The sequence below is a fragment of the Salvelinus fontinalis genome, chromosome 22 (genome assembly GCF_029448725.1).
Source record: "Salvelinus fontinalis isolate EN_2023a chromosome 22, ASM2944872v1, whole genome shotgun sequence".
In the NCBI taxonomy this organism is placed as follows: domain Eukaryota; kingdom Metazoa; phylum Chordata; class Actinopteri; order Salmoniformes; family Salmonidae; genus Salvelinus; species Salvelinus fontinalis.
In genome coordinates, this window is record NC_074686.1 from 24,004,947 (window position 1) to 24,018,650 (window position 13,704).

Sequence of the window (13,704 nt, forward strand, 5' to 3'; positions counted from 1 at the left end):
CTTGTCACACACACACAGGAGCGAATAATCAAACACACACTCACTAAAGGTACACACAGAAACACACAAGCATACAGACACACACACAAACCACTGTTCTCAACTGTCACTGCCATTAGAGTTGCTGTGTTCCCAATGCACTACTTTAATTCCAGTCAATTCTCCATCCAATTTGAACAAAGGAGTCTTGGTAAACATACTTCACCGCAGCAGAATGTGTGTGTGCATAGCCTTGTCTAACAGGTTATTTGAATGAGTTGTGTGTCTGCTGTGTAATGTTTATCTCCCTCCCCTGCAGGATCGCTTGCCCCTGGCTGTTGTTGGTAGCAACACCATCATCGTGGTCAACGAGAAGCGGGTGAGAGGGAGGCAGTACCCCTGGGGCGTGGCGGAAGGTGAGGGGCCATGGGTCAGAGGTCACAGTCAAGACACTGGCCTGGATACACACACCACAGCCTCTGGGTGTTATTTGATATTAGCACTAAGGTTTCCCCACACGTCGATTTGTTTAACTTTGAAAGGTTTACGTGTGGAAGTAATACAATCTCTCACCCTACTATTGGGGTCAATATATTATGTGTGTGTGTGTGTGTGTGTGTGTGTGTGTGTGTGTGTGTGTGTGTGTGTGTGTGTTGGGGAAGTGCGTCTGCAGGTCATGTTTGACTTAGAATGACCGTTATGCTTTTTCCCTTAGGCCCTCTCTATCTTAATTCAAATGCTGACATTTCTAGTTCCATCTAGTTGGGACTTGCCTGGTTAAATCAAATAAATCTACATTTCCAGTTTCAGCTCAAAAAGAGTATTAAAATGTAACCTTATTCAACACTATTCCTATAATAAACATTATACTACTAGAACCAGGGGAAGTTCAGTAGCCTCCTGCCCAGCAGTTGACATTTAGTTATGCTGTGTTATCAACATTCACTTGCTATGTTATCTCTGGCCCTGAGTGATGTGTGTTCCTGTCTGACCAGTTACGTCAGTCCTGTATATATACTCAGCTATATCTACTGGTGACTTAATGACCATGGAATGTTCTTAACAAATAGAGTAGTACTTAAGTCATTTTGCATACGACGAAAATGACATTTGTTAATGTCATAACAAAAGAAAAGCTTTGAGATGAAATGACCATTGCTATGTATCAACTCAGCATATAACAGGCCCTTTTAGATGGAGGGTGTGTTTTGAGTAGAGTCCTGTATATAGCAGACAGACGTGTTCTATTCAACAGGATATGTATTCAGTTCTCTTTGACGACAGACAGACCGACAGGATATGTGTTCAGTTCTCTTTGATGCCAGACACAGACCGACAGGATATGTGTTCAGTTCTCTTTGATGCCAGACACAGACCGACAGGATATGTGTTCAGTTCTCTTTGATGCCAGACAGACAGATGGACAGGATATGTGTTCAGTTCTCTTTGATGCCAGACACAGACCGACAGGATATGTGTTCAGTTCTCTTTGGTGCCAGACAGACCGACAGGATATGTGTTCAGTTCTCTTTGATGCCAGACACAGACCGACAGGATATGTGTTCAGTTCTCTTTGATGCCAGACAGACAGATGGACAGGATATGTGTTCAGTTCTCTTTGACGCTAGACAGACAGACCGACAGGATATGTGTTCAGTTCTCTTTGACGCCAGACAGACAGACCGACAGGATATGTGTTCAGTTCTCTTTGATGCCAGACAGACAGACCGACAGGATATGTGTTCAGTTCTCTTTGATGCCAGACCGACAGGATATGTGTTCCGTTCTCTTTGATGCCAGACAGACAGACTGACAGGATATGTGTTCAGTTCTCTTTGGTGCCAGACAGACCGACAGGATATGTGTTCAGTTCTCTTTGGTGCCAGACAGACAGACAGGATATGTGTTCAGTTCTCTTTGATGCCAGACCGACAGGATTTGTGTTCAGTTCTCTTTGACGCCAGACAGACAGACAGGATATGTGTTCAGTTCTCTTTGACGCCAGACAGACAGACCGACAGGATATGTGTTCAGTTCTCTTTGGTGGCACACAGACAGACAGGATATGTGTTCAGTTCTCTTTGACGCCAGACAGACAGACAGGATATGTGTTCAGTTCTCTTTGATGACAGACAGACAGACCGACAGGATATGTGTTCAGTTCTCTTTGATGACAGACAGACAGACCGACAGGATATGTGTTCAGTTCTCTTTGGTGCCAGACAGACCGACAGGATATGTGTTCAGTTCTCTTTGACGCCAGACAGACAGACCGACAGGATTTGTGTTCAGTTCTCTTTGACGCCAGACAGACCGACAGGATATGTGTTCAGTTCTCTTTGACGCCAGACAGACAGACAGGATATGTGTTCAGTTCTCTTTGACGCCAGACAGACAGACCGACAGGATTTGTGTTCAGTTCTCTTTGATGCCAGACAGACAGACCGACAGGATATGTGTTCAGTTCTCTTTGATGACAGACAGACAGACCGACAGGATATGTGTTCAGTTCTCTTTGATGACAGACAGACAGACCGACAGGATATGTGTTCAGTTCTCTTTGACGCCAGACAGACAGACAGGATTTGTGTTCAGTTCTCTTTGATGCCAGACCGACAGGATATGTGTTCAGTTCTCTTTGGTGCCAGACAGACCGACAGGATATGTGTTCAGTTCTCTTTGATGCCAGACACAGACCGACAGGATATGTGTTCAGTTCTCTTTGGTGCCAGACAGACCGACAGGATATGTGTTCAGTTCTCTTTGATGCCAGACACAGACCGACAGGATATGTGTTCAGTTCTCTTTGATGCCAGACAGACAGATGGACAGGATATGTGTTCAGTTCTCTTTGACGCTAGACAGACAGACCGACAGGATATGTGTTCAGTTCTCTTTGACGCCAGACAGACAGACCGACAGGATATGTGTTCAGTTCTCTTTGATGCCAGACAGACAGACCGACAGGATATGTGTTCAGTTCTCTTTGATGCCAGACCGACAGACCGACAGGATATGTGTTCAGTTCTCTTTGATGCCAGACAGACAGACCGACAGGATATGTGTTCAGTTCTCTTTGACGCCAGACAGACAGACAGGATTTGTGTTCAGTTCTCTTTGACGCCAGACAGACAGACAGACAGCATATGTGTTCAGTTCTCTTTGACGCCAGACAGACAGACAGGATATGTGTTCAGTTCTCTTTGACGCCAGACAGACAGACCGACAGGATATGTGTTCAGTTCTCTTTGGTGCCAGACATACCGACAGGATATGTGTTCAGTTCTCTTTGGTGCCACACAGACAGACAGGATATGTGTTCAGTTCTCTTTGACGCCAGACAGACAGACAGGATATGTGTTCAGTTCTCTTTGATGACAGACAGACAGACCGACAGGATATGTGTTCAGTTCTCTTTGGTGCCAGACAGACAGACCGACAGGATATGTGTTCAGTTCTCTTTGGTGCCAGACAGACCGACAGGATATGTGTTCAGTTCTCTTTGACGCCAGACAGACAGACCGACAGGATTTGTGTTCAGTTCTCTTTGACGCCAGACAGACCGACAGGATATGTGTTCAGTTCTCTTTGACGCCAGACAGACAGACCGACAGGATATGTGTTCAGTTCTCTTTGGTGCCAGACAGACAGACCGACAGGATATGTGTTCAGTTCTCTTTGGTGCCAGACAGACCGACAGGATATGTGTTCAGTTCTCTTTGACGCCAGACAGACAGACCGACAGGATTTGTGTTCAGTTCTCTTTGACGCCAGACAGACCGACAGGATATGTGTTCAGTTCTCTTTGACGCCAGACAGACAGACCGACAGGATATGTGTTCAGTTCTCTTTGACGCCAGACAGACAGACCGACAGGATATGTGTTCAGTTCTCTTTGGTGCCAGACAGACAGACCGACAGGATATGTGTTCAGTTCTCTTTGACGCCAGACAGACAGACCGACAGGATTTGTGTTCAGTTCTCTTTGACGCCAGACAGACAGACAGACAGGATATGTGTTCAGTTCTCTTTGGTGCCAGACAGACAGACAGGATATGTGTTCAGTTCTCTTTGATGACAGACAGACAGACCGACAGAATATGTGTTCAGTTCTCTTTGGTGCCAGACAGACCGACAGGATATGTGTTCAGTTCTTTTTGGTGCCAGACAGACCGACAGGATATGTGTTCAGTTCTCTTTGGTGCCAGACAGACAGACAGGATATGTGTTCAGTTCTCTTTGGTGCCAGACAGACCGACAGGATATGTGTTCAGTTCTCTTTGGTGCCAGACAGACGACAGGAAGCTGCTTTAGCACCACTCCCTCTAAATGATTCTAGACTCTACAGCACTTGTCTTAGTAGAGTAGACCTGTAGCTATTTTGAACTTTAACCTCATGACCCCAGAGCTCAGGTCATGTGTACACACACACACACACACACACACACACACACACACACACACACACACACACACACACACACACACACACACACACACACACACACACAAGAATACACTCCAACCCCAGAAGTTAATTAATGTCTCCCCTCTGCTCCCCACTGTTTTGTACCGCTGCAAGAGTAGATGGGGGGGAAAGCTGTACTCTAAACTCTACCATTCAGATACAGCTCTTTATCTCTGTCTATGATCAGATTACAAGTCAACATCTTTGGTCTGTAGTGTATGTAAGATGCTGTCATTTTGGTATAAAATAGTAAAGTTGTGTTCTCTCGACTGGATGAATTGTGCGGTTACTACGACTACAGTACCTCTGTGGCGGTTGCATGAAACCCGCCCATGGGGAGTGAGTTTTGGATTACCAAAAATGTTTCTGGCACCGTGTAAGTGTATAAATATAGAGAGGGAGAGGGGAAGGCCACACTTCAGCTATGTGATCCACTCCCTACACACAGCAGTCAGGCAGAAACCTCAGGGGAACTAGTGTATGTGGGAGTATACATGGTGTCTGGCACCACATTGTGGCTGCTGACAGTATTACACCCAGACTCTCCTTCCTGTCTACTCCACGCAACCTCTAGGGGAAGATCTTAATTGCATACTCCTCGCATCCTGTCTTGTCCCCTTCTCAAAACTCATTGGATGAGAAAGCCAGAGGCCCCTCCCCTGTGACCTTCTCCCATGTTTTACAAGGAGAGTGGACGTGAGGTCTTCCCTTCAGCAGTGACTAGCTCTCGATCTCCCTCCTGTGACTGTCACACCCCCTTGTGGTAACTGACAAATCTGACTCTTTCTCTCTGTCTCTTCTGTCTCTTCTCTGTCTCTTCTCTGTCTTTTGTCTCTCTCGTCTCTCTCTCTCTCTCTAGTGGAGAATGGAGAGCACTGTGACTTCACCATCCTGAGGAACATGCTCATCAGGTACTGTTCTAACACAAACACATTCCTCTGCATGATGGTCATGCACCACTGGGTGTCCTGTTTTACACTCTGCATGATGGTCATGCACCACTGAGTGTCCTGTTTTACACTCTGCATGATGGTCATGCACCACTGAGTGTCCTGTTTTACACTCTGCATGATGGTCATGCACCACTGAGTGTCCTGTTTTACACTCTGCATGAGCATCAGCAGATGGCAGAGACATTATGGTGCCAGTTCTCAGTGCCATATCGTTCCTCACTGCTCTCTCGGACTGTTTTAGTGTCACAGTTTTTTTACTGTAAAGTTTATTGCTGTGGTTAATTGTAGTTTAAATAAAGTTGTATTTGAGTGGTTCTGTTCTGTCTTCTTGTTCCAGAATCTATATGCAGTTTAAATAAAGTTTTAATTTGATTTGATCCAGAACCCACATGCAGGACCTGAAGGATGTGACCAACAACGTCCACTATGAGAACTACCGCAGCAGGAAGCTAGCAGCCGTCACATACAACGGAGTGGACAACAACAAGAACAAGGGACCAATGACCAAGTGAGTACTAACCAACAGTCGACCAACGGGCTTTGTAAGTGGTTCTGTTTTTAATTACTCTCCATTTCTGTATCCGTGTGGATGAAGGGAATGAGACAAGACCCTGCACTACTGCAATCCTCTCCCCTGATCACAGGGACTAACAGTCACCCACACACACAGCCCAGAATCTGAGCTGGATCTAACAGTCTAATAAGCCTTAACCATTGCTAATTCACAGCCAAGCACGGAGAACCTCACTAAAATAATGCACCGTAATGCCAAAGTAACCAACAGCATTCGTTCTCATTAGCTAGGTAATAGCTCTCTAACGCATGGTCATCATATCAGCATGCTAAGTGTGTGTGTTTCTCTTTTTTTAGATTTGACACAAGTGAAGGCATGTAAGTGTCATTTCAGTTCTTCAAGTTAGCTCCGTTTCTACTTTCTCTCCTATCTGTTTTTCCATCTGCCTCGTACATTCCCTGTGTTTGTATAGAGGTGCAGCTCTTTATTATAAGCTAGAGGCCCCTACCAGGTCACAATATAGATGAAATCATTCTACAGCATTAGCAAACTGCCCAGAAGTCTTCATTGAATACTTGTTGGTAGAATAGTCTCCAATAGTCTTCCAGGAAAATCATTTTTGTCCTATGATTAGGCTCATGCTTTTTTTTTGTGAGCTTCACTTAGCAACTGTACCAATAGAGCTTTTTGGTGGCTTGGCGTTCACTAACTCAGCGACGCAATGGCTTTACTAACATAAATGAATATTATCCTCTCACTGAATTGCTGGGTCTTCCACATCCAAGGCCTTCCTCTCCCCTGCTCCTCCTCCAGGCATAAGTGTATGCAGGAGAAATCGTGACAGGAATTTCCATCCTGGCCCAAAGTCTGAGTTTGACTACTCTTGACTAGTGCTGGGGTTTAAGGCCTCAGACTGGAGGATGATGTGTGCGTGCTTTAACCCTGCAGGAGTCCCCTGGCCCAGATGGAGGAGGAGAGGAGGGAGCACGTGACCAAGATGGAGAAGATGGAGATGGAAATGGAGCAGGTGTTTGAGATGAAGGTCAAGGAGAAGATCCAGAAGCTCAAAGACTCTGAGCTAGAGGTACAGGAACCTAACAACACCTTCACACCAATAAAACTCACTTACTCACTCGCCCCTTGTTTATTTATTAATGGAGCAATATCACTTAAAAAAGACACCAGTTTGAATGGTTACATTTGTATGTTTTAATTAACAATGTATTCATAAAAAATAGATGCATCTAACACACTCACACAAACACACGAATATATCTCACACACACACACACACACACACACACACACACACACACACACACACACACACACACACACACACACACACACACACACACACACACACACACTAGACTCCAGCCATGCAAATGGTGCTAACTGTCCTGTCTCCAGCTCCAGCGGCGCCATGAGCAGATGAAGAAGAACCTGGAGGCCCAGCACAGGGAGCTGGAGGAGAAGAGACGCCAGCTGGAGGACGAGAAGCACAACTGGGAGGCACAGCAGAGGGTGCTGGAGCAACAGAAACTAGACGCATCCAGGTACAGCACACAACAACTCACATGAAGAAGAAGGCCAACACGTACATTCCTATAGAACTATATTACATGGAGTCAACCATGTTTTTTTTCACTGTCATATAATGCAGTATGTGTTTTTCTACACAAATCAAATCTAACTTTATTTGTCACATGCGCCGAATACAACGTGTAGACCTTGCCGTGAAATGCTTACTTACAAGCCCTTAACCAACAGTGCAGTTCAAGAAGAGTTAAGACAATATTTACCAAATAAACTAAAGTAAAAAGTAACACAATAATATAAAAATAACGAGGCTATATACAAGGGGTGCGGAGGTACAGGTTAGAGGTCATTCGTACATGTAGGTGGGGGTGAAGTGACTATGCATAGATAATAAACAGTGAGTAGCAGCGGTGTAAAAACAAATGGGGGGGGGTGTATGTCAATGTAATAGTCCTGGTAGCCATTTGATTAATTGTTCAGCAGTCTTGTGGCTTGAGGGTAGAAGCTGTTAAGGAGCCTTTTGGTCCTAGACTTGGCGCTCTGGTACCGCTTGTCGTGCGGTACCAGAGACAACAGTCTATGACTAGGGTTTTCCTCCTCACCTCATCCTGTACCATCATAGAATATGATGGAAGGTTATTATTTTGGGAGAAACAAATGTGTCTCAAGGGTTGGGAAAAGGCAGAGCACAAAACACACTCCCTTTGAGACAATACACACCGTTGAAAGGCTGTAAATGGCACCGGGCGCAGCCATAGTGCTGTTTGGATTTCACACAAGTAGACAGCGCAGCATATACTGCACACACAGCTCATTATGAAGAGCTCTGCCTCATAATCAATTTAGTAATGTGTCTCTCTTCCCTCTCCATCTCTGTTCTCCTCTCTCTCGCCCCTACAGGACCCTGGAAAAAAACAAAAAGAAGAAGATATTTTAAAAGTATTTCGGGAAGACCACCGTGTGACAATGTACTGGTTGCCAATTTACCAACCCGGACTGTCAGTTTGTCTGTCGACCAACAACCTGTTACTGTGTGTATGCATGAAGGAGCAGTGTGTTATGTCTGGGGGAAGTGGGTTCTACCTGGGGTCCTACATTAGACCCACTGTCACAGACAGTCCTGGAACATGTCTCCTTTCTGTTCTCTCCTCCCCAAAGACCTTTCTTATTCTTCCTGAAATGGGCATGTTAGACTGTTGTACAATCATGTTTTTTGGTTCGCAGTTCTCAAGCACACACGCAGTCCCACGCACAAAAAACTACCCAGGTATGAGCTATTTCATGATTTCAGAGAAGATTTCATTTTCTTTTTGAAACCCAGAATGCCACAAGACTTCTTGCTTTCTTATCCTCTTTCTAGTTAGATGACCTTGGAGACTGCACGACTTTGTTGTAGTGTTCTATTTAACGCCAAATGACCAAACTGCGGAGTAGGAAGCTACACACCAAGCTACACACCTCAGGCGTTTTTGTTTTTATAACAATTTTTGTTATTTAGTTATCATTATTTTTTGGCCCTCATCCAAAAATATTATCCTCTTCCATTTCTTGTCATTTAAATAATCTAGCCATGGACCGCAGTGTATAACTTCAGTCATGTTAGAACGTTTCATTGCTGGTTATTTTGTCTTTTTTTTTCTCTCTCTATTATATTGGCCCTGCTACAGTAATCATTACATTTTTCATTTTATGTTTGTAGGCATTTCTCCATTCTGGTCTTTGAGGTTTACTGTGCATACTGGACTGCACTCCAGCTGCTACACAGTAGGCCCCCTTGACCAGGGCTGGGAAACCCTGTTTTTGAAGACGGTGGGGGAGGAAAGTTTGGTTGTTAAAACTCAACCCATTAACATAACCCTGTTGTTGTTTACTTACAATGACCAATGACTGTAAACAAGTCTGTATTGACTGTAATAAACAACGATGGAGTTCCCTTCCCTTACATCACATTTAACTCTGTTCATGTAATGCATCTCTGTATTTCTTTTATTTTATTTTGTTTTTATTGTAGTCATAATAAACTTGTGATGATACAACCCCAGTTGGTTTTATTGAAATCAGGTGCATCAAATAAGTTTTTGTTGAGATGGAAGTGAATTAGTGTGATATGATGCTGCTTAGCTTTCCTTTTGATTCCAGTTACAAGCCAAAAGCTGTCGTCAGCGATATGTCCCCCACACCAAGAAGCATGCTATATTTCACCAGCAGGGGGCAGTGAATAACTACTGACTCCACCATATCCCATACAACAGGGATCATCAACTACATTCAGCCACAGGCCCAATTGTTTTTGTTTTTTCTTGAGCAGGTATTTGGGGGTCCGGAACATAATTCCTATTAATTTGTAGACTGCAAATTAACCACAAGAAGCCCAAGGAGATATTTGACATTATTTCAAACCTTTCTTACATTTTGTATATGATCACGTATCTCTATGCGTGGGAATACTTGAACAGAATTCCACCATTTTAAATCACTTGGAGCTGATTTCCTGGTGTTTTTAGTCTTAGGGCCAAGAATGATATGTATATTTTTTAAATAATAAAATAAAATAATTGGGCTCCGAACTTCGGGGGGTGCCAAATACAACGACTGGGCTGTCAGTTGGGGAACCCTGCCCTGCAGTCATAGGGCATATCTCAGGAGTTTCCAGGCTGATTGATCAGTCTTATCACACACACACTCTCTGTGCCCCTTGAACATTCTGCTCTTTAGACCTGATCATCTTGTCATGGTGTACTCCAAACCTGAATCCTCCTGAATAGAGAAATGCACTCAGAGTTCATTGGGGGAGATGGCTGATTAGAGGACTGGCCACCCCTCAGCCTGGTTCCTCTCTAGGTTTCTTCCTAGGTTTTGGCCTTTCTAGGAAGATTTCCTAGCCACTGTGCTTCTACACCTGCATTGCTTGCTGTTTGGGGTTTTAGGCTGGGTTTCTGTACAGCACTTTGATATATCAGCTGATGTAAGAAGGGTATATAAATACATTTGATTTGATTACCTTTGATGCCTTTTACCCACTTCAGGTGAAAGAGACTAAAGGTAAAAGTAGGTAGTCTCTCACCTGATGTAAGTGGCAAGCAAGAATTCCTTGGTCGATGAAATATAGTGCTTACTTAGCACATACTAATAGGCCTACAAGCTAAACTCAGTTGTGACTTCCTCTCGGGAATTTGAATAAACTTCGGAACCATCTGTTGGGATGGATGATTTTGAGACAAAATAATGAATTATAGGTAAGGTTTGACCTAAAACGGAGCAAGAGACAATGGTGATCTAGGAATTAGCTGATCGTAATAGTTAAGCAGTAAAAGCCTGTCAATCGATATTAGGTGAAATGTAGACCGACACCCTTTGACACAGAAAGCTGTGTTGGCGTTGGTCCTTGGTGTCTGTCAGACCACATCATCCCAGCCAAGTCAAACTGGACAACGGTCAAGGTTCATTTCCTCGCTCTGCTCAGCATCCCTAGAGCCATGCGGTCCAGACTGAACATCCCTACTAACCAGGTTTTATTAATGGCCATTGCACTAAGGGTAACGCTCAATTACTCAACTCAAAGTCATTGGATATAAATTCAGTTGTGCCATAGTGCATTTTGATCACATATTGTATTGACCTGCTAGGGAGCTATGAAGAAACTGACAAAGAGCTCTTCCTATCATCTCTATGTATTGTCACCTTGAGTCCTGCCTCAGCTGTGAGCTTTCTCTAGACACTGCATGCATCGCTCAGCCCACTTAGTATATGGCTTCCTGACTATTTACAGTGCCCCATTCAGCTCTATGCCTCAGTGGAGTGGTTACTAATGCTAAACCACTCTCATCAGCAGTCTCTTGCTGCCTGGTCCATGGGAAGCTGGATCCAATCTTTCTTACATAACACTACGAAGCTTCGATTTATTTTTGCTGTCCACACCGCTCAGTGCTTTTCTCTAGTCTATCACCCCTGAGACCTCCTTCCTGCCAAATACTGTTCCATAGCTGGTGAAACACGGGGGGCTCTTGCTAAATGCAGTCCTATGACTTGGCTTGTAGTGTCTGTTCTGCTAAATTGCTCATTTTGACAATGACCTTTGTGTTTTTGGAGCTCTGTGTGTGTGCTATGCTGGAGTGGGTCCAAGCAAACAGACTGCGGAGGGAGAAGATTTGCCACTGTGGCTGTCAACATGTTTTAGCTTTTTTCTCTGTTTGGCTTGGACAAGGCAACACAAACACACACTGTGTGATACACACTCGCTGTTCCACACACACAGTATACACACATTTTTACATATTACATTTTAGTAATTTAACAGACACTCTTATACAGAGCAACTAGCATTTTTTTAAATCCCCATAAAAATCTGTCAATTTAAGCTATCTATTTTTTTTTGCTTTGTATGCAAAAGTGCGACATCAGCCTACAGTATGTTGCACTTCCGCACCTGCGGTGAAAGGTGACGGAGCTAGAGTGGTGTTTGTCAAACCATGAGACATGCCAAAATGTGGTCTTCTCATAAAATCGTATGTAGCGTCCCAACGGTTTGGCCTTTAAACTACCCTGAACAACAATATAAACTCCACATGGAAAGTGTTGGTCCCATGTTTTATGAGCTGAAATAAAATATCCCAGAAATTGACCATACCAACAAAAGCTTATTTCTGTCAAAAGTTGGTGCACAAATTTGTTTGCATCCATGTTAGTGAGCAATTCTCCTTTGCCAAGACAATCAATCCACCTGACAGCTGTGGCATATCAAGAAGCTGATCAAACATTATGATCATTTCACAGGTGCCCCTTGTGCTGGGGACAATAAAAGGCCAATTTAAAATATGTAGTTTTGTCACACAACACAATGCCACAGATGTCAATTTTGAGGGAGTGTGCTGACTGCAGGAATGTCCACCAGAGCTGTTGCAAGAGCTGTTGCCTCCAACGTAATTTTAGAGAATTTGGCAGTATGTCCAACCGACCTCACAACCACAGACCACGTGTAACCAGTCCAGCCCAGGACCTCCACATCCGGCTTCTTCACCTGCTGGATCATCTGAGACCAACCACCCAGACAGATGATGAAACTGTGGGTTTGCACAACCTGATGAATTTCTGCTCAAACTGTCAGAAACCGTCCCGGGGAAGCTCATCTGCGTGCTCGTCGTCCTCACTAGGGTCTTGATCTGACTGCAGTTTGTCGTCGTAACCAATTTCAGTGGGCAAATGCTCACCGATGGCCACTGGCAAGCTGGGGAAGTGTGCTCTTCACGGTTGAATCCTGGTTTCGTGTGGGTGAGCGGTTTGCTGATGTCAATGTTCTGAACAGAGTACCCCATGGTGGCGGTGGGGTTATGGTATGCATAGGCATAAGCTACAGACAATGAACACAATTGCATTTTATCAATGACAATTTGAATGCACAGATTACTGTGACGAGATCCCGAGGCCCATAGTCATGCCATTCCTCCTCCACCATCACCTCAGGTTTCAGCATGATAATGCACAGACCATGTCGCAAGGATCTGTCCACAATTCCTGGAAGCTGAAAATGTCCCAGTTCTTCCATGCCCTGCATACTCACCAGACATGTCACCCATTGAGCATGTTTGGGACGCTCTGGATCGACATGTACGACAGCGTGTTCCAGTTCCCACCAATATCCAGCAACTTCGCTTAGCCATTGAAGAGGAGTGGGACAACATTCCTCAGGCAACAATCAATAGCCTGATCATCTCTATGTGAAGGAGATGTCGCGCTGCATGAGGCAAATGGTGGTCACACCAGATACTGACTGTTTTGCTCTAGGACGCCATCAGGCCTCACAATACTCGTCTGAAGGTCCCCGGTACCATTTGAAAAAATTAATGGCGGTACAGTATATATGGAGACTGTTTAGTGCCAAAAAATAAGGGTTTAACTACGTCAAGATGTTTTAATGTTTCCTCATCTTTCTTATATCTATCAGATATAGGACAGATACTTCAGAACAAACTTCCTTTCGATGTTTTTGGGGGGGACAATCTGTTGTTCCATGTAGGGAATCTGTTTTTCAATGTGTTTGTATGGGCTAGCAGCAGTAAGGTACCCCAAAAAATGTCATAAAATATTTGTATTATATTTTTGGGATAATTCAAGGGGTCTTACAATTCAAAATCAAATAGCTAAATAATCATTGGTCTGACCTTCTTAAAACAATCCCATATAGCTTAGTAGACCCCCCCCTCCCGAAAGGTGCTGTCCCACCTATGCACTCACACTGGTCCCTTCTAGTG

At 44.2% G+C, this 13,704-nt stretch overlaps 1 protein-coding gene across 3 annotated transcripts in view; it reads left to right on the forward strand.

Annotated features, from left to right (window-relative positions):
- Positions 1 to 9,492, forward strand: part of LOC129820067 (septin-7) — a 50,748-nt gene extending 41,256 nt beyond the window's left edge. For 2 of the 3 annotated variants that reach the window (XM_055876901.1, XM_055876900.1), the window contains 6 exons: positions 299 to 395; positions 5,307 to 5,358; positions 5,783 to 5,908; positions 6,863 to 6,998; positions 7,328 to 7,473; positions 8,357 to 9,492. In XM_055876901.1, coding sequence (XP_055732876.1) covers positions 299 to 395; positions 5,307 to 5,358; positions 5,783 to 5,908; positions 6,863 to 6,998; positions 7,328 to 7,473; positions 8,357 to 8,393 — 594 coding nt within the window. In that variant the 3' untranslated portion in view covers positions 8,394 to 9,492. Of the gene's footprint in view, positions 1 to 298; positions 396 to 5,306; positions 5,359 to 5,782; positions 5,909 to 6,270; positions 6,292 to 6,862; positions 6,999 to 7,327; positions 7,474 to 8,356 lie in introns of all 3 variants that reach the window. The other variant, XM_055876899.1, reaches the window with a different exon arrangement.
- Positions 9,493 to 13,704: the final 4,212 nt, after the last annotated feature.